General features: G+C 37.7%; 7 protein-coding genes across 8 annotated transcripts in view; 4 read left to right on the top strand and 3 right to left on the bottom strand.

Annotated features, from left to right (window-relative positions):
* LOC115235909 (probable ATP-dependent RNA helicase DDX52) overlaps positions 1-3,533 on the top strand; it is a 4,193-nt gene extending 660 nt beyond the window's left edge. The window contains exons 3-13 of the mRNA XM_029808001.1: positions 1-67; positions 156-341; positions 423-678; positions 755-827; positions 920-1,123; positions 1,208-1,298; positions 1,387-1,509; positions 1,589-1,739; positions 2,103-2,178; positions 2,263-2,468; positions 3,394-3,533. Of these exons, the coding sequence (XP_029663861.1) occupies positions 1-67; positions 156-341; positions 423-678; positions 755-827; positions 920-1,123; positions 1,208-1,298; positions 1,387-1,509; positions 1,589-1,739; positions 2,103-2,178; positions 2,263-2,464 (1,429 nt within the window). The 3' untranslated portion in view covers positions 2,465-2,468; positions 3,394-3,533. The remainder of the gene's footprint in view (positions 68-155; positions 342-422; positions 679-754; positions 828-919; positions 1,124-1,207; positions 1,299-1,386; positions 1,510-1,588; positions 1,740-2,102; positions 2,179-2,262; positions 2,469-3,393) is intronic.
* On the bottom strand, positions 2,606-5,677 carry LOC115235911 (protein halfway). 2 transcript variants are annotated; one of them, XM_029808005.1, is made up of 8 exons: positions 5,114-5,677; positions 4,763-5,021; positions 4,328-4,645; positions 4,079-4,251; positions 3,800-3,982; positions 3,569-3,727; positions 3,377-3,496; positions 2,606-3,285 (listed from the first exon to the last, which is right to left on the bottom strand). In XM_029808005.1, exons 2-8 carry the CDS (start codon positions 5,019-5,021, stop codon positions 3,013-3,015), a joined length of 1,485 nt encoding a protein of 494 aa, XP_029663865.1. In that variant the 5' UTR covers positions 5,114-5,677; the 3' UTR covers positions 2,606-3,012. The 2 variants fall into 2 exon arrangements, with proteins under 2 accessions (XP_029663865.1, XP_029663864.1); XM_029808004.1 differs by having other exon boundaries at positions 4,763-5,027; positions 5,114-5,666.
* Positions 5,678-6,169: 492 nt separating this feature from the next.
* On the top strand, positions 6,170-7,737 carry LOC115235914 (PQ-loop repeat-containing protein 1). The gene is made up of 4 exons (XM_029808012.1): positions 6,170-6,729; positions 6,876-7,012; positions 7,096-7,312; positions 7,406-7,737. The coding sequence occupies exons 1-4, from the start codon at positions 6,521-6,523 to the stop codon at positions 7,596-7,598; spliced, it is 756 nt and encodes a 251-aa protein (XP_029663872.1). The 5' UTR covers positions 6,170-6,520; the 3' UTR covers positions 7,599-7,737.
* A 160-nt stretch (positions 7,738-7,897) lies between these two features.
* LOC115235910 lies at positions 7,898-11,423 on the top strand. The gene is made up of 6 exons (XM_029808003.1): positions 7,898-8,264; positions 8,341-8,582; positions 8,748-9,022; positions 9,186-9,528; positions 9,723-10,088; positions 10,159-11,423. The coding sequence occupies exons 1-6, from the start codon at positions 8,222-8,224 to the stop codon at positions 10,426-10,428; spliced, it is 1,539 nt and encodes a 512-aa protein (XP_029663863.1). The 5' UTR covers positions 7,898-8,221; the 3' UTR covers positions 10,429-11,423.
* A 291-nt stretch (positions 11,424-11,714) lies between these two features.
* Positions 11,715-13,448, bottom strand: LOC115236002 (N-acylneuraminate-9-phosphatase). Its single transcript, XM_029808183.1, has 3 exons — positions 13,434-13,448; positions 12,043-12,526; positions 11,715-11,902 (listed from the first exon to the last, which is right to left on the bottom strand). Exons 1-3 carry the CDS (start codon positions 13,446-13,448, stop codon positions 11,715-11,717), a joined length of 687 nt encoding a protein of 228 aa, XP_029664043.1.
* On the bottom strand, positions 12,389-17,039 carry LOC115235908 (neurochondrin homolog). Its single transcript, XM_029808000.1, has 4 exons — positions 16,713-17,039; positions 13,498-16,617; positions 12,923-12,997; positions 12,389-12,526 (listed from the first exon to the last, which is right to left on the bottom strand). Exon 2 carries the CDS (start codon positions 16,046-16,048, stop codon positions 13,811-13,813), a length of 2,238 nt encoding a protein of 745 aa, XP_029663860.1. The 5' UTR covers positions 16,049-16,617; positions 16,713-17,039; the 3' UTR covers positions 12,389-12,526; positions 12,923-12,997; positions 13,498-13,810.
* Positions 17,040-18,472: 1,433 nt separating this feature from the next.
* Positions 18,473-20,068, top strand: LOC115235895 (DNA repair protein RAD51 homolog 1). Its single transcript, XM_029807981.1, has 2 exons — positions 18,473-18,672; positions 18,802-20,068. Exons 1-2 carry the CDS (start codon positions 18,577-18,579, stop codon positions 19,735-19,737), a joined length of 1,032 nt encoding a protein of 343 aa, XP_029663841.1. The 5' UTR covers positions 18,473-18,576; the 3' UTR covers positions 19,738-20,068.
* The last annotated feature ends 82 nt before the right edge of the window (positions 20,069-20,150 follow it).

The following is a 20,150-nucleotide window of genomic DNA, read 5'->3' as shown; positions in this document are numbered from 1 at the left end:
CGGTTCAGTTAAGAAACGTAAAAAGATTGCAACTGCGGACAAGATATTGAAGCTAGAACAAGAAAAGGTTTGAAATTTATATAATGAACTAAATATAAAAGTAAAGAGAAAATTTTCTCTATGAGCGTATCTAAAGCATTTCTTATATTTTCCAGGTAAATCAAATGAGGAATATGAATCGCATTTCAGTCACGGGTAGTCATGTACCTAAATTAATATTAGAATTTGATGAATTAAGAACAAGTTATCAAGTGCCAGTAAACTTAATGAAAAATATGAAAGACAGTGGATACATGATTCCAACACCGATACAAATGCAAGCAATGCCAGTTATGTTAGAGGTAAAAAAAAAACTAATGCTTACAATAAGATTATAATTAATGTTACAGATATTTTAGTGTTTTTTTTTCTATTGGTAATAGGGTAGACAAATACTGGCGTGTGCTCCAACAGGATCGGGGAAAACTGCAGCATTTCTGTTACCTATCATTCATAGCTTACGGGGACCACAAAAAAAAGGTTTTCGTGCTATTATTCTAAGTCCTACGAGGGAATTGGCCAAACAGACATATAGAGAATGTCTAAAATTGAGTGAAGGTTATGACTTTAGAATTCACATAATTGGCAAAATAAATCAAGCTCTTACCAAATATGGACCCTCAAGCTCGCAAAAGTTTGGTGAGTGCAATAGATGCAAAGATTTGATAGAAATTTCTGATCTTTTATTTTTGTTTAATAAATTTGTTTGTTTTAGATATTTTAATTACCACACCAAAGCGATTAGTTTTTCTTTTAAACCAAGATCCTCCAGCCATTTCGTTAAGCAAGTATGTCTTTTACAAACAATTATAATCCATTGAATAATTATAATCAGAATTTTTTTAGGTTCAATAATATTGGTCTGTTTCTATTTTTTCAGCGTGGAATGGTTGATTGTGGACGAAGCTGATAAGCTTTTTGAAGATGGAATACGCGGATTTAGGGAACAATTAGATGAAATTACAAGAGCTTGCACTAATACAGATTTACGTCGGGCTATGTTTAGTGCGACAAACACACCCGCGGTTTCAAAATGGTGCCGCCGTAATATGAAAGGACTCATAACAGTAACAGTTGGACACAGGTATGTTTAATGCCATTTATCTTGATAAATTTTATTAAAAAAGTGAAAACTATTAATGTAACTTCTTTTTTCTATTTATTGTAGAAATGCAGCTACAGATATGGTGGATCAAGAAATCTTGTTTGTTGGGAATGAACAAGGCAAATTGTTGGAATTTAGAAACATGATTCGGAAGGTACAATCAATTTATAATTTAATTGCAATACTTTATTACACTTTGAAGATAATGTGTGATTATATATATTTTTTAATTATTAACAAAGGGTATATCACCACCGGTCTTGGTATTTGTGCAAAGTAAAGAGCGGGCTCAAGAGCTTTTCAATGAACTTATATACGATGGAATTAACGTGGACGTTATTCATGCCGATAGGACAACGACACAGGTATAGTTAACAAGAAAACGCTCTCGCGCGCGTAATTGTGTTAGTAAAATTATAATCACATTGATCACTATTATTCCAGCGAGACAATATCGTACGTTGCTTCAGAGAAGGACAGATCTGGGTCTTGATCTGTACAGAACTGATGAGCAGAGGTATAGACTTTAAAGGCGTAAATCTTGTTATAAATTACGATTTTCCGCCGTCCGCCATCTCCTACATTCACAGAATAGGTAATATATCCAGTGAATTTAGAACAGCGTTGTCCCGTTTATTTGAATATGCGAAACATCGCAGGTCTGAGGTCATTCTTCTTTCCCTTCCTGCTATTGTTAAGCATACTCCAAACAGCAACTTTGCCTCCTCTTTTGACGTTGTGAATTATTTTGCGTATTGGTAGTACGAACAATAAAGAAAAAGGTCACGTTCTCTCAATGAATATAAAGAACGATGGTTATCGATTTGTAGCTACCGCTGTAGCGGTAAGACAGTATTTTCGCGTAATATCACCGAGGGTGTGACTGTTGGAAAAACGGGACGGCGCTGATATATAAAGATGGCGATCTTCTCATTTCTGAACTCGTTTTCCGAAACAGGTCGTACCGGCCGCGCCGGTCACAAGGGAAAGGCCATAACGTTTTTCACTCGACAGGATACAGTGAACTTGCGAAGGTGTGTGTTATTCTTGTATCCCTTTTGTATGTATTACAACGAAGCAGTAATAAATAAAATATCGTGCGCTCTTTTCTCTTCCAGTATCGCGGCAGTTATGCGAGCATCCGGATGCGATGTGCCGGATTATATGCTGGCTATGAAGAAGCACAATAAGAAAGAACGACGCAAGCTCGAACATACGGCACCTACACGTGAAAGGATATTAACCGTCCCCATGTACAAGCAACGTAAGCGGAAATCTCTCGAAGTCGAAAAGAAATCGAAGCTAGAGAAGGAAACGTAGAAGTGTGAGTACGATAATCGTTAATATGGCCTTTTCACAAGACATTGTGAAATAAATGTAAGATCTTTCTGTAAAAGAGAACAATTATATATTTAAAAAAACGTATTTGTATAAATGTAAAGGATCTTGGAATTTCAAAGACTATGTAAATAATTTATTCGTATATAACAATATTTATGGTTTTATGTAATATTTTTACATGTAAATCCCTTTTAAATATGATACATTACTTTATTGCAAATCCTTAACAATTATATATGCTTTTTAAGTAATAATATAAATTTTATCAAAATATACTTTGTCATGGACTTGTATCTGAACTGTATCCAGAGATTACTTTGAAATTCTGTTTTGGAAGAGCTAGAAATATTATCACATTGCATTACAGCACTATAATTGACATAAGTATCAGTATAATGTCATCAGTATAATGTACGTTTTTCCAAAGGCACGAATCAATATCCCTAACAAAAGTATCTTTTTTTTTTTTATTACGCATTTTCATTTAATTACACTTTAGCAAACCTCACTAGTGTTTATAACGTGATCTATGTTTCAAATAGCCAATCACATGGTAATTTTGGCATTTTATTTGCTGGCCATGGAAGATATCCTGCTGTCTTGAATATCCAATAGTCATACGACACTTTGGCTATCAAGCCTATTAGAAGTATCACCTCGGTAGCAATAATATAATATATATAATCTGTCCAGTCTCCCGGATATACACACATCTTTGACGGCTCTAGATCAATAACTTTTTCCTTTACATTTTCGCACATTACTTCATCGGAGTCCAATATTCGTGTTTGCAACCATGCCTAAAATGAAAGAAAATGAAGATTATTCTCTTTGTAGGATTACATCTTATATTTATGTATGCATAATTTTTTATTTTCTTATAAAAATCACCTTTAAATGCTTTGCAGTATTACAGTCACAATGCAATTTATTGCCTCCTAGTCTGACCAGATTTCTTGAACTCAGGAAATTCTTATGATGTGCGCTTGGACTTAATATGTATGTTGGCAGCTAAATATGTTACATATATTTAGAATGAGCATTTGATATCATTAAAAAATTAAATATATTTTTTATACTCACTGATTTAATTTTATTGTATCGTAAGCTCAGCAAAGCATAATTATCCAGAAACTTAGAACCCTCCAGCTTGTTTATCGAAGAAATATTATTATAATCTGCATAAAACTCTCGTAGATCTTCGTAACATGGATTAGTACTCAGATCATCTAGAACGGTGATCTGAAAGGAAAATCCAGAGAACAATTTCCTTTACATTGAAATTAATTGATATGCAGTATATTACGAACGTACATTATTATAGGAAACATTAAGTGCTATTGTATTTTGTGGCAATTTCTCGGGTAATTCTGTCAATTGCATTCCACTGCAGTCAACATTTACAGCGTGAGTAGGTGGCTTGCCTTCGATAATATCCAGTCTTTTAATATCACATTGACATTGCCAGTTATCACCTTTTGGACATTCCGTTTGCAGCTGAAGGTCAAAACTAATTCAGATTATCTCATGTGAAATCTTACAATATTACATACACATACATATATATATATATATATATATATTGAAACATACCGAACTGAGGTAAAGCACTTGTGTAAGAGGTACGCGTTCGGTGGTGTTGAACCAATGCCATGTCGCTAAGGAAGAACACACTGTCTCATTTTCGCGATTAAAAGTGATTTGCTTTTCGCCCGTTTTATTGATATATTGATATACGTCATGGCATGAAAGTGTATTTGTTGTTCCTGTACAAAAAAGGATAGTATGTTAATATAAGTATCATTTAAACAAGAGATGTACCACCACATAGAGCTATTTTACCTGAAATATCTAGCCAGAATTCCCGACCGTTCATCGTATTCAAAGCTGGAAGGTGAGTCAGTTTATTATAAGATAAATCCAAAGTGGTGAGCTGCGCTAATCGTGTCAGCGAATTATTTTCTACCTCCATCAGTGCATTATTAGAGAGATTCAGGCACTGTGTGGGCGTCATCATGAGAAATTGCCCCTGTACCTTCCTAATTTTGCCATCGGTTATGGCTAGGGATTTCAGCATCCTCCAACGAGTTTCACTTGCGTTAAATGCATCCAAAGTTGCATTACGTATATGTACATAACTTATATTTGAATGTAGAAATTCTAAGGCATAAGATAAAAATAGTAATGATAATATTCCATGTAAGACCTTTTTGTATGTAAATTTATGTTGTTCAAAAGAGGGAATTCAAAAGAGATTTCCTGCATAATAGTGCCTACCTATGCAAGCAAGACCTTTCTCTAAAGCCTGTTCATCTGTATTACAACAAAGTGCAGCTATGCTCTTGGGTTCATTCGCGAGCGTGATTCTTTTGCAGCGACATTTGTCAGAGTCAGGACAGTCTATTGGTTGTCTGTAAAAACATTGTTCTGGAAGAGAATTGGAAGCTCCATTCGACGCCTGCTGTTGATCTTCCTCCTCTGTACGTGCACTGACTACTCCAGCATATAGGCACATTATCATGGCTAACCACTGCATCTGCATCTGGATAGGATCAATTATTGTAAATAGCTGCAGCTTTCAATATTTAATCAGCTGCTTTTAAAAGCGCAAAACACGATATAGTTTACCTTTAGCGTTAATCGCTTCAGCGTATAATCCGCGTCTGAACAAATGATATGATTCCTTAATAAATTAGTTTGTACAGAGCGCTATTCTATATAGCAGCGATGCGTTGTTTGCGAGAGAGCGCCGTGTAATTAGCGCGATGTAACAGCGTGTTTTCCTCGGGTTATAATTCAATGAGCGTACTTGATTACTCGCAGAGGCCTCACACTATCGGGTAGCACAAACGAATTAATTCATTTAACCACGGTCTCACTCAGCCACCTCAGGTCGCTCGGGTTGACCTGTTGATGACTCGAAATTGCTCGGTCGAGGGTTCGCGCGCGTTCATTACACTCTCTTGATGCGTGCGAGTGCGTCAATTACGCGACAAACGGGAAGGAGAGAGGCGACCGCGCGTGTATGCGTTGTTATCAGCTTATCGAAACGATCGCGGTTCATTATCGCACCACGCGCGAAGATGGATCTGTTCTTTATAACTGAACTGGATACTGGATACACTAGTTCAGAGTTTATCTTTCTCCTTCCAATGAGGAGAGAAAAAGATAAACTCTCAACTAGTGCAGCCAGTTCACCTATAAAGAACAGATTTTATATATCATATGCGTCGTTTATATACGCGTATTGTGCGTGTATCAACGGCAATATGAAATATGAATCGTACTCGGAAGGTCGCACCTTCTACGAATCGCAGAATATTTTGCATAAATATTTCATAATTGCTTTTTTGGCACAATACATATTGACGATCCAAAGTGTGCGTTTTTTATCATTTCGAAAATAATAAAGGAGTACATTCGCGACGCATGATAAACCTTTTTAATACGCTAGATATAAATCTTACAATTCACGATAATCTTGATATTTTGTAAATATACACATATTTATATTTTCTATTTTTGTGATATAATTTTGGTAATTTTTTTAAACTAGAAATCATAGGGGATTTGAATTAGAGTTATAATAATTGGTTTCGCCATTTTTGATCGGAAAGAATCTCAGCCAATCAATGAAAAGTCGAGAAGTTATGTTCGAGAGACTTCAATGAGAGACCTCTATCATTTGTAGAACTTCTCGTCAATCTTGATGGGAAAAAAAAGAGAAAAAAATATGATAGAAAATCCTCGTCTCCAGTAAACGTCAAAGAAACGTCAAATTTGAGACAATGTCGTAAAATTTACTCTATTTGCTCGCGATAAGATTCGGCCTATCGACGTCGTTTAATAATATCAGATATGGATACGTGCCGATGTGGCACGATTGGCGATACCACGAAGACGAAGACGAAGACGAGGACGAGGACAACGACGAGGACGGATGGCCAGTTTATAACCTAAAGTCTCGTATTCGTGTGTGCGATTATCGCCTTTTTTTCGTGATGTAATATATTATTAACAGAGGAGTACAGCGGTATGTTGAAGCACGTAACGATGGACGACACATACGAGCTGAACTTGAAGAACGTAGTCAGCTGGGTCGCATCCAGTGCGTTAATTTTCGGCGCGGTTATACCGTACATACCGCAATACAAGGAGATCAAGAGGAAAGAGGACGCGGAAGGATTTTCCCTCTACGTTTGTCTCACCCTTTTAATCGCCAACACGCTTCGTATATTATTTTGGTTTGTACTTGCAAGACGCATGTTTTGTCAGTGTATTCTTTCGTTGCATTTTCTATACATTTTGTATTTCTATTGATCACACGATAAGAATAAAATATATCGAATAAGATATTCTTTACGTACTATAGTCTGTGTTCTTATGGCAGGTTTGGTAAACATTACGAGCTTCCACTTTTATTGCAAAGTTTACTCATGATTGTGGTGATGTTTGTTATGATTAAGCTCTGTATTAATGTGCAAAACAGGACGCAAATAATCAAATCGAAAGAGCGTGTACTTACAGGTGAGTGGAATTTTATTATTGAAGAAATTTAACATACAGTAATATATGTATACATATTTACGAATGATTTTTTTATTTTGCAGATTTGGACGCTAGATTTTTTTGGAAGTGGACAGATTTTAAGTCCTATCTGGGTTTTATGATTCTATTTGCCAGTATAGGTGGCTTGTTAACGTATTTATTTATGGATATTCCAACGTTTATCGAAGTTGTTGGGTTCTTAGCGGTATTGATAGAGGCTATGTTAGGAGTTCCACAATTTCTTCGTAATTCGTCTAACAAATCGACTGTAGGGATGAGGTAAATGAGAGGATTAGATAGAAAAAAAATGCAGTATGTATATTATTTGTTGTATTATGAGAACCAAATTAATTAATTTTGTTTCAATTTCAGTATAGCTATGGTGGCAATGTGGACTGTGGGAGATATTTTCAAAACGTGTTATTTTGTTTTGAGAAACACACCCGTGCAATTTCAGGTGTGCGGTGCTCTCCAAGTCACAATTGATATCGCTATTTTAGCACAAGTGTACCTTTATAAGACTAATAACAATGTACATGCAAGAGCTCCCATAAGATCAGACTGAAGATTGTTTAACAAGTTATTTCTCATCTATATCTATAGATGCAGATTTTTTATTTGTCATTGCTGAGAGATTTAACAAAACCTAAAAAGAATATATTTTTATATTGAATAACCTCGAGAATCGAGGTATATTTGAAATAGACAAAGTTTCCTAAAATTTACCAAACAAAGTACAGTTAATATTTTGATAACGATTTAATACATATAAAACAATGTGTATATATATATATATATTATTCTTTTATAAGATTTATATTTAATACATTAATATTATATATTCAATGCATTAAATTAAATATTACTAAGTAAATATTACATTTTGCGCATTATATTAAATTGTATATATGTATTTCCACATTTTTTAATGAGAATATACAGACGAATGGCGGGAATTTAACACGTGTCCGTTGCTTAGCAACAAATTGTCAACAAAAAACTTCGTGAATGGGCAGACATGGCATAGCTTCCATCTAAGGAAAGAATGGCAAATTTTTAACGTTTTACCGAATCATTTTATATCGTCCAAAATTTTTTAAGAGGAAAAGTAGCTTCTTCGTGTTTTAATAATTATTTCTCATCAAATCATAATTACTGAAAATTGTATATCTGAATTTTTCATCAGAAATGACAAGATGCATGAGAAAGGAGGTTAATCTAAAGAGCAGTAGTGAGTATTTATCAAGTCGCGTAAATATTTCGACTTGCATAGTCGGAATGTTAAAATTGTAAATCGTTATTTGCAGCCTATAATCAAACGGGAGAGAGATATTTGCAGCAATTGGCGGCGTACAATTCAATGAGCATACATTTACGACGGATTTTATCGGCAAAAAGCGTTATCGATACGAGAAATAAAAATTACTTGTTGAAGAAACATCAGCCGTGCAAAGTACAAGAAACCGGCGATAAGAGAGTCTGTTCGCACCCGGCAGTAATAGACGATGTGATCAATAGATTAGCCTATGATACTCTACATCATCCAATGGTAAAGTTCAGCATATTTAATTAGCATACAAGCTCTGAGAAATTACAACTTGAAAAAATGATGCGTAACGATTTTTCAATTATTAATTGCGTCTGATTTCGAAAATTATGAGACGTTCAATAATAAACAATGATTTTAAGTAGGTAATTTTAAATTTTGATACAGGATATATTAAGAATAAATTTAAATTCGAAGCATCCGGATTGTTGCAATTACAATTTAGATCATCAGCAATCGAAAGTTTGTAGTGGCCGAACGTGTTGCGAAGAGAACGAACAAATGGGTCATCGATCGACTTCGAAAAATCGTAGAACGGTGTCACCGGCGACGGCACGTTCACCGAAACGTAAAAAAGTTAAGACGAATTCTGTTAGCGGAAAAGAATTGAAATGCGTGCGAGAGATTTCTCATATAATCGATCCATGTTATTCGCAACAGAGGTGAGATCGTGTTAAACATTAAAGTTTCGTGCTACTATATATAATTTACGCTTTGGCTTTCAAAATTTTCCATTTCTTTTCACAATTTTCCACGCGCTCTTAAAAATTCGTAGTATTTGCATTCAAGTCGAATTGTTTATCTCTTTTTTTCTCACTCTTGTAGAAAATGTGGGTATGAGAAAGATTCGTTCTTCCCTTGCACAACTACTGCATTAGGTTCATCAGTATTTAAATCAGGATCTCAATCCCTGATGCAAGAAATGATCGATCGTCGCTCGATATCCTCGAATGCCTCACAGTGCTACGATTATGATTGCGACGACCAATCCATCGAATTAAAGCACGTCTCAAAACAACTCTTATCCCCCAAAAAGGAAGAGAAGGAATATGTCAAATTTATCTACGACATTACCAAAGAAATAATAGAGAAAAGTCTTTATACCGATAAAGAACTGCGGAATGTATTCAAGAAGCATATCGATCTATATAAAGGAATATTAAACATGGTATGAATAATAATGTGTTACCACCGTATAAATGAGAAAAAAAAAGTAATGTCTCTCAATGTCAGTATCTTACAACTTAAAAAAAATTACCGACAACTCTCAACATTTATTATGATATTTTTAATTCGGTCTTATTTTTCACAATATAAAAGAATTTTAGCAAAAAGTTTTGTATACATTTTTTTTCGCTCTAGAATAAAATGCTGTATGAGATTTATCAGTTAAAAATCTCCTTGAACATGACGGACGATTCAGACACGGACGACGAACTGGAGGAGTTGATCAACGCGCAAAAATTGTTGAGCGTATCGGAGATTAGGCCACCCACACCGCCGAAAGTTTTAGATGACAATAAAGTGATGGAGAAGCTGGAATCTTATCGGAAAATGACTGAGAGATCGCAAGAACAATATCGTCTGAAGTCAGTGACGTTGGTCGATGCGAATCCCGACCTATTCGTCACGGAGAGAGATGTGCTAATGTCGTTGGTGGAAGTGGGTATCGATCCCAAACAGGTTCAACATATATGTAAGAATCTGCGCTACAAGAGTAGAGACACGGTAAGATAATTTGATGAATTCCTTACATTATCAAAATAACGTTCGCTATCTCCTATCTATTTATTGTTAGATGCAAACAACAGATGCGGAAGTTTCATATCCTTTGAACTTGGAAGTGAACGATTTAGAGGAATTGCGAAATAACGACAGACAGATTTCTCCCGAGGTCGAAACAGTTAAGAGCGTCCACAATTTTGTCGCGGATAATTCACCCTCGTCTTTGGAAGAACAGGATGCCAATTCCTATGCGAATTTAATGTCCGCACAACAGGAGACAATTGAAACTGAAAAGGAGATAAAATCTGAAACTAAACTCGAAAATGACAAAGTGGACTCGTGAACTGAATTGTTAAATATTTTTGTGTTTTACCGGAAACTCGTTTCTATTTCTGTTACCAAGAAACATTTGATTTCAATGCAATGATCGTTATAATATCGCTTTTGTACGTATATAATGCTTAAGTAACTTATTGCGTTAACAATGAAATAAACATTGGATATGCAATTTTTAATTCATGCAAAAGAATACGATTCGCTTGTCATTTAACGATACGCCGATTTTACTAATGTAGTATAGGAATCGAGATATACACACTAATTATCATCTCATCCATGTACACGTTTCTTTTATTCGTATATATATTTCTTTTCTTACATCGAATTTCACCATATGTCTGCGTGAGAATCTGTCGCATTTCGCAGTTGAATTCTCAACAGAGGTAAAATATACACAGTGAAAAAATAGACATATATATTTATACCTGTACATATACAACCTCTTTTATGCATATCTATGTACAGATATACAAATGTTACACGTTTGTACAGCAGGAGATCTCTACATGATACATCATTTGGATATATCTTTAATGTATATATTATAGCGTAATTTTTTCTGCTAAAGAGAGACAGACTAAGATAGCTGCATACGGTATATGTTATGCACTTTGTTCGCTTTTTTACAGTTACTGGCTCTGCTTGTGCATTCATTTTGTACACGAGTTTCATCCCCTTTATCAGGCATAACTGAGGTATCTTACAGTTATTTAACATCGAGAAGGTAACTAAAACATATCTCATTTGATATCTACCTGCGATAGATTTCAATAAAAGAATAAATGTCAACTACGAATATAATGGCGGTGGTTCTTTCGTCACCTATATGCAAAAACAAGTTATATAAAATGTTAAATATAACATTATCAAAATAAATTGTATTTATTTTCGAGCTACATGTTTTCATATTCAATTATATTATATTATATGAATTGGGAACTCTTTGTACTATGCATTGATATTCTCAGTACAAATAAACTAATGTATTCTATAAAAATTCGTTAAAAATTAACAAATTAGAGAGACTCTGTAAAATTAATACTACGTTTTTTTCAAATTAATATAACAAAATGTCTAAAAATTTAATCTATTAGTTATTCTACAGAAAAATACATGAAAACATATACACTCGAAAAAGAAAAAAAAACATATAATACATATATATGTATATAACGTATGTGTGTTAACACACACATAACTTAAATTACATCTCGTTTAGCAATTGCTTATAAGTATTGAGTCGTTTTTTATAGAGTTAAAAAAGATTAATACGACACATGCACCCACTCATTAGCTACCATCGGACGCGTTTGAAGAAGAATCTTCGAGTTCCGGCGCGTTTGGACTCCTGTCCAATATGCGCACGAGTTCTGTTACGTGTCTTATTGTAAATTCTGGTTTGGGATCGTCTCCTGAAAGACGAGGTTTATCTGCGATGGGTATCCACACAGTCCCGCGTAATCCAGCCTCAATACCACCTGTATATCGATAATTTTACAGCTCGTTATAATCTAGCTTTTGTTTTCTTGTAACACATGTGTTTTTAAACTATTTCTCTCTTCCCCTCTTTTTGGATGATAACGAAATTATTAAAACAAATTGTTAAAAGTTTTACTACCTAAAATATCCGTCTCCAGTTTGTCACCGACCATGATGCATTCCTCGGGTCTCACGTTCAGAAAGTGGCAGGCCTTATGAAATATTTCCGGCTCCGGTTTCTCCCACGGCAAATCAGCGGACACCAGGATAACGTCGAAGTACTGTTCTAGTGACAGTTTGCGTATTTTCTCCCACTGAGCATTCGACGGGCCATTGGTTATCAGGCCCAGTAGATATTTCTTTCTTAACTGACGTAGCATGGAAACCGTATTCGGCGCCAGCATCATGTAATGGTATCTTAAATAAAGCCATCTTTCGTAAATCCTTTTCGCCAAGGGCGAGTATTTGTCACCCAGCGCCTTGCTCCAGAGAATGGTGCGCCAAGCATCCAGAGTAAGAGTTGCGTTGTCCGGACATTTTCTGAATTGCTTCAGATATGCGGATGTTATCTTGGCAGATACGTCTTCCGGGATGCCGTAATCCCGTGTCAATTCCTCAGCAAGCTGCAGGTAAATATATATGCAATAAGAATCGTGAGCTATCTTTCAGAGTCCAATGTTTTATGATAATAAAGAATGACGAAAATGAAGAACTGAAAATGTGAAGAGAGAGATGAAAGAATAAGATTTCCACACTCAATAAAAATGTGCATAAATCAACGTGTAGATGACTCTCTTGCTTATATCGTATAGTAAAAATTCTCCCTTCCCGTTAAAGGAAAAGAAAAAGATTAGAAGTGTTAGCGAGAGAGAAGTGATTTCCTAATAGATAAAGTATAAAGTAGTAGAAATGTGAATAGACGAATATTGAATGTGGAGTTCATTAATCAACGAAGGTCTCAGGATGACAGGATACAGTATAGGAATATTTAGGGCACTTAATTCATTATTAATGATTACCTAGAAAATGCATTGATTCATTGAAATACTCGAGCCGATTAGTGGACACTCGAAGTGGCACCCGCGGACACGTTGCTGTAATCACAACAAAATCAGTTGTGCCAACAACAACAACAACATCACATATTATTTCCAAACCCTATAAGATGTGGTTAAAAGATTTCTGGATATTGAGAAACATGGCTTTAGAAATGAATCATTTAATGTCTACATAGATAACAGTTGTGTCTATTTATATGAAATTGTCTCTGATATCCAGTAATCTTTCTTTAATATCTTTGTTAAAAATAATTTCATTAAAAGAAAATGTGTTATACAGGTATCAGTGATAGAGTGGATGATGGAGTGATGAAATTAAGCAAAACGTTTAAAAAATTTTTCCATTTAATAGGAAAGTGTTTTTCTGTCATTACAAAATCTCTTGTCACGTCAAAGCATTTTAAAATCATAGTAATATCAACACAAACAATCTCCGCAATGTACACAGCAAAATAAAAAAAAAAATATATACTTGATTACAACTCATAGACAAACCAAAATGTACGTAAAGAATCGTGTAAAATCAAGTAATATACCTTCGTATATGCGCGAAGTCAAATGAGACGTTTCTTTCTTGCTTGCCAGGAAACTATTTCCAGACGTGATGCTGTCTAAATTTACACTGGACTATGTACGCATACGTATTTCGAAGCGAGAGATAGATATAATACTAAACTCAAATAAACGCAAAATATTAGAAAAGCTACTTACAAAGCTACTTTTTTGTACAAAAGTTGAATTAAATGTCCGTCTCTCGATTGATTAATTCCAATGTTATATAAAATTTTTTTACATTATTCGCGCAATACAAAAATCAATAAAAGCTACGTAATAGTAACATTTTCAGTTTTAATCCCCGAAAAGACGCTTTCCAAGCTCCATCATGCGATGATTCCGACAGACGATTAACGCGCCGCTCTTTTTCAGCACCGGCGCGACGCTGTCGTCGGCCTTTTCCAAGTGGCATAGCAGATCCTCGAAGGCGGACTTGACGTTCGGCTCCAGACCACCGATCCTCACTCGCTTCAGCGTTTCAATGATGTCTTCCACCCAGCCGGACTCTACCGTGAACTGCGACAGCCAAGGTATCACTTGCAACACACCAGCCATCGTCTGCATACCCAGAAACCAGAGTTCCATCAACTCCATCCAGTGTTCCTTGTATGACATGGAGACTACAAGCTCGGTAGGGTCGTTGCTCTCATCGATGATGTACGCATCCCACAAGAATCTTATGGTGGCCTGAATGTAACGGCATATGGAGAAATCATTCTTCTTAATACGTTTCGCCTGTTGCTTCATCAGCAATAGACCTAGAACTGCCAAGTGACCGTGCAGCACGAGATTCTCCGGGATCTGTTTCAACTCCGGCAGATTATTGTAGATGAACTTCAGCAGTGAGACGAACGTCGGCGACTCTTCTACCAACTTGGATTCTAGCACGGTGATGTTCATCAGGACGTTACAGATGGACACCATCGCGGTTCTGGAGTCCTTCATTTCCTCCAAAACATGCAAATCCAGCTCTTCCGTACGATTTCCATCTTGCAGAAGTTTTAGACGCTCCGATCTCGGCACCGGTGGCTTCTTATAGTGCACGATAGTCCAATGATAAGATAGGCACTCGAACAGAACCTCGTCCTGCTTGTGCTGAAGGAGAATTTTCCTGGCGGTTTCTTCCACGGCCAGATAACATAAAGCGGGCAACAGCAATCTCAGTATGTCGACCTCGCTCATTGGATCATGAACGATCGGTTCGCCGGTCGATGTCCCTTCGTCCGCTTTAGCCTTAGACTTGGCCTTCTCAGCCATCTTTCTGTTTCGATGAGCATAAAAAGTATCGTTGGCAACCGTCAATACATACGGTAACACGGCGTAAACTTGAGGACGCATCGCGCTCGTTTCTTGCGCCAGCCAAGCTGTAAGTACCCGGACAAGGGCGCATACAAAAATCTTTTCTTTCACATCTGTTAACGCCTTCATCTTCGACACGGAGCTTAACAGACCGATAACTGCCGCGAAGGCGCCCTTCAAGGCAGTGTACAATGACTGTTTTTCCTTCTGTTCTAAATCCAGCTGATCCGTAACGATGTAGCTGATCGAAACCTCGAGAATGACAAAGCATGCCGTGATCAAATCGGCGTTAGCGACCACAGTCCTGAGCTGTTTGTCCTCCAACTGCATCCTGACTTCGATCGATGCCAATTGAATGAGTAATAGGAAATAAATCTTTGGTTTCTCCTTGTCGGCCATGGCCCAATCCGCTCCCAACAAATCCATCATCACAGATGTGAGTTTCAAGGCTGGATCGCGCTGCTTCTTGCTTATTTTCGATCCTAGAATATCGCTCAGGCCTTTGTGAATACTTAGCGGCCAAGATTCCTCCTTCGCGGTTGGGAAAGAAATCACATCCTTCCTGCAAGATTGCAATAGAGCCTGCAGGATGGTGCACAGCTCGAATTTCCTCTCCGTGTGATCGGTTTCGAAGTCCAAGGCTATTTTGTTCATTATCGTGTGGAAAGGTGCGGTGTCTGTCGAATCCCAGGCTTCCGGCCCGAAATTGTTGACCAACGTGACGAGGATATTCAACGCCTCGTCTGTTTGAAAGCTCTTCTCCGCGTATATGTCGCACATCTTTGGAACAGCTTTCTGCTCGAGCAACGCTTTTTGTCCAGGAGAATGTTGCGCGATACATTGCAAGCAAGTATAGGCTTCACTGACGATGATTAGCGTGTCGTCAGGCGCGTCCTCGTCAGCCTGCGACACTATCTCGAGAAGTGCCGGGATATGTCCCACCATATCCGGATGAGAGGCCAGCTCGGGTTCTCGGCAGAACGCGGAAAGGACGGACAATGCCACAGATTTGTATACCTGTGGCGGACAGTCCATGGGTACGCTTTTGGTAGACAGCAACTTTCTGAGGAACTTCGCTCCGATGGCTTCGAAGAGCATCCTTTTGGCTGCGGGAGTACAATCCTTGGCGTCCACGAGCTTGGTGACCATAAACAGCGCGGCAAACTTCTCCGAGTCTGTATCCACCGCCTTTAATACGGCCACGCATTTTGCAACGCCCTCCGGTATACTCATAATGTCCTCGATTATTACAGCAAAGCAAAAAAAAAAAAAAAAAAAAAAAAAAAGAAAAAAAGAAAAAAGAGAAAAAGACGAGACGCCTGTCTTCAAGTTGAACACCGACGATGCGACGTGCGTTTTTTTATATTACTTTTTCAGCGCGACGTATCACGATATCATCGATGATGTGTCACGACGTAGCGAGAAGAGACTTTCGGAAACGTCTGTCGTTCTCTGGTAGGCGTCACCGGCTATCGCGTATATCATCCGTCGAGTAGCATAGTCGAGAGCCAACTGGCAGAGCTCCCGGAGAACGGCCCTCTCGAGGCTGCCTAGCCTTGCCCTTTGACACACTCACCAAGGCGGCCAAAAATAACCGTCGAACGATCGCACACGCGTGGAACACACGTGCATGTTTCGCAGGCCGCAGTTGCTCCTGTCGTTCAAAGTATTCCTTGGAAGCGCCGATATCGGGAATTCCGGTCGATGATAACCTCAAAATTATCTTCCGACCAAATAATGTCGGAGCGATACCTCCCGCATGCGTCCTCTAGAATCTCATCGATTATTTACTCATCTGTGATCTTTAACAGAGCGATATTCTCTTACGATAAATTCTGTTACGCGATCAAAAGAGAAATATCTTAAATCTTAAATAGGTTATACGCAAAACACATACCACAAGGCGTGACTAATGTCCGCGCGAACTTTGCCCACGCTGCGGAATTTTCCACGAGTCAATGTCAATTTTTAGCTGCACTTTCTTGCACCTTTTGCATATATATACATTCGCGTTAAAGTTACGAGCAGAAGATGCAGCTAAAACGAAAAAAGATTATCCTAGGACCCTGGAGAGGGTACAAGACGACGATGCCGAAAATAGCCGCCGCACCGTAGAAGAAAGCGGGCTATATCAGGGAGTCGGCTCATATTACACGCGAGGAGGAGGGGTAAAAGGATACGACTTCTATTCTTGCGACATGTCACGATGCGAGTATCCATATATACATACGTAGGTAGGTAAACGTCGTGGGAGAGTGCGACTTGCGCGTGTAAAGCAATGCTGCGAATACACGCTCGCGTTATCTCTCGCAGCAACAGCTGTAGCAGCGGGATTTAATATTATTCGCGAGAAAAATACCGAGAGCGAGTCACGATTGGGGGGTGGAGATTTGGGAGAAGGGGGGAGGAGAGCGAGGGGGAGATTTAAGGTTAGAAGTGTGTCTCTCGTACCTTGCGACAAGCCTGATTGTCCACCTTCCTGGTTTCCACCAGTGTATTGTCCAGGTCGAAGAAGATTGCGCTCAAAGATAAGAAGGATTGCTGATTGTGTTGTCTGCGGAACAGAGTTTCCATCGCTATTTCTCTAGGACTGTAGCTTCCGATCGACTGCGCTCGTAAAGGACACGTGATTGTGTCTTTCATAAATTGTAATGTCATCGACTTAAGAATATATAGACAGCATTAGCTAGCCTATATTGATATGAACAAATGATGATGGGGTGGTGGGAGACGCCACTGACGTCGTGGTCGTAGGTCGCATTGTAATTAGAAATAAAACTAATCTCTAATCTATATCAGAGACTTAAATAAATAGTGCGCTCCCATTGCAGGTAATAAAGATAACATTAGTAAAAGAAGATAATACAGAGTCAAATGTTCTTTTCTAATCCGATTCAAATTAGATTGCTTGTCAAATTAGAAAAATATCTGATTCTCTTATTGTTTTCTCTTAACAATATTGTTTTTATACCGTCTATATATAAGTTTATGTGTTTTACACATCATGGAGCGTTGTTTACATATGTCCGAGCCATGCCAACAGAATTATTCGAAGCACATCGAAATCAGTGTAAATTGTATCAAGAATAACATGCTCCGTCTTTTCATATTATGGCTACGTTGAACACTTTATATTGTTTGGCCAGATAGGATGGAAACAATAGAAATATATCAAAGAAATACTGAAAGCTCTTGAAAGAAATTTCAACATTCTGAGGCCCATATCAGACAAAATAAAGTGCACCTCTGTCTGACCGCCATATTCGGTCAAGTATGTAGATTATTTACTGATTGGCTGACATTCTTTTCACTAAAAATGGCAGAACCAATCAGAACATTTCAATGTTGTAATCATAGCATAGACATAAGCTGGGAGACGCTAGAGATGTTTCGAAGTAATTGATTGACTAATCAGGAAAAAAGATTAAATATTTCTTTATCTGGTTGGTTAATACATATCCATGCGCATGCGCGAGGAAAAGCTTGCTAGAACACTTCATGTTGGTTCATGTTAAGGTGCCTTTACATGGCAGCGTCGAGCGTCTGCGTAGAAAATTGCGCAGAATCTAATTTCAGCCTAGAATCTATCTCTTTTAAATTCTGCGCATTTTTCTGCGCAGACGCTCGACGCTTAACGCTGCCATGTAAAGGTACCTTTATGCATGCCATGTGACATTTAAAGCTGCTTGGCGGTAAAGGTCAAAGCTTTTTGGCGTTAAGGTATTTTTCAGCAACAGCGCGATACAACATTTATCGTTAAAATGGTATCCACCGCGTCCACCGCGTCAACGGTGAACGTACAAACGGAGGATGAGTTGGACGAATATACTCCGGCGAAGTTGATCAAAGCACTAGAGGTAAGCGTCGCGCGAAATTAACTTAATCATGACATCATGCGTAACCGACAAAATGCTTTCATGTCCATACATGTTTGATTACATTCATTATTTTTGTTTTGTCTTTACACGTTACTTGTCACCGCACAGAAAAATGGCATTACAGCCGGGGATATTAAGAAGCTACAGGACGCCGGTTACTATACCGTTGAGTCGATAGCATATGCGCCAAGAAAGGATATCATAACGATCAAAGGTATCAGCGAGGCCAAAGCGGACAAGTTGCTGCAGGAAGCCTCCAAGATCGTTATGCTGGGCTTTAAGAGCGCCACAGAAATACATTCGACGCGTGCAAACATCGTTTACGTTACCACCGGTTCGAAGGAATTGGATAAACTGTTAGGTGGGGGAATAGAGACTGGCTCTATTACGGAGATCTTTGGAGAATTTAGATCAGGAAAGTCTCAGTTGTGTCACACCCTTGCTGTAAATTGTCAGCTACCAATCTGTATGGGTGGCGCAGAGGGAAGATGCCTCTATATAGACACAGAGAATACTTTTAGACCAGAAAGATTGATAGCGGTCGCTGAGAGGTACAAGATCAGTGGAAATTCTGTTCTCGACAATGTTGCTTATGCCAGAGCTTACAACACTGATCATCAGACACAATTACTAGTTCAAGCCAGTGCCATGATGACAGAAGCCAGATATGCTCTATTGATTGTTGATAGTGCGACTAGTCTCTACAGAACTGATTACAGTGGCAGGGGTGAGTTAAATGCTAGGCAAATTCATCTAGGGAGATTCCTCAGGATGCTACTGCGACTAGCAGACGAACACGGGATCGCTGTTGTTATAACGAATCAGGTAGTTGCACAAGTTGACGGCGCTGCTAGTATGTTTGGTGGCGATCAGAAAAAACCGATCGGTGGTCATATCTTAGCACACTCGAGCACAACAAGATTGTATTTGCGTAAAGGCAGAGGAGAAAGTAGGATATGTAAGATATACGATTCGCCCTGTTTGCCAGAAAGTGAAGCGACGTTTGCTATAAACCCAGATGGTATAGGTGATGTACAAGAATAAACTTGTTTAATCAAATAGCATAAAAACGCAATATATACAGAATGCGATTTATTCTTTTTATTAATTCATTTGACAAATGTTTTTCTTGCGCGAATTAAATATCATTATATATCTGTTAAAGAGAAATTAAAGGAATAATTGAAGGAGGGCGAGACAATAACAGTTCAATGGAAAGTTTAAGTCAATTATTAAGTTAATTAGAATTAAGAAGAAACTAGAGATGTACAGTATATGTTTCTTACTAATTCTATTAATATATCTTTCTTAAAAGACTCTATATGACATTGTAATATCTAAGGTTTTGATAAATATAAAGAATAATTATATAAGGCATTATTATATTTCATTTCTCTTAAGCAATTGCTATGGATTAAATTTTTAAGGAATAAGTAATTAATATTGCATTTATTCAG

Source organism: Formica exsecta, unplaced genomic scaffold, assembly GCF_003651465.1.
Source record: "Formica exsecta isolate Colony F162 unplaced genomic scaffold, ASM365146v1 scaffold237, whole genome shotgun sequence".
NCBI lineage: Eukaryota > Metazoa > Arthropoda > Insecta > Hymenoptera > Formicidae > Formica > Formica exsecta.
Note: the sequence above shows the minus strand (reverse complement) of the source record. Positions and strands in the feature narration are given on the sequence as shown.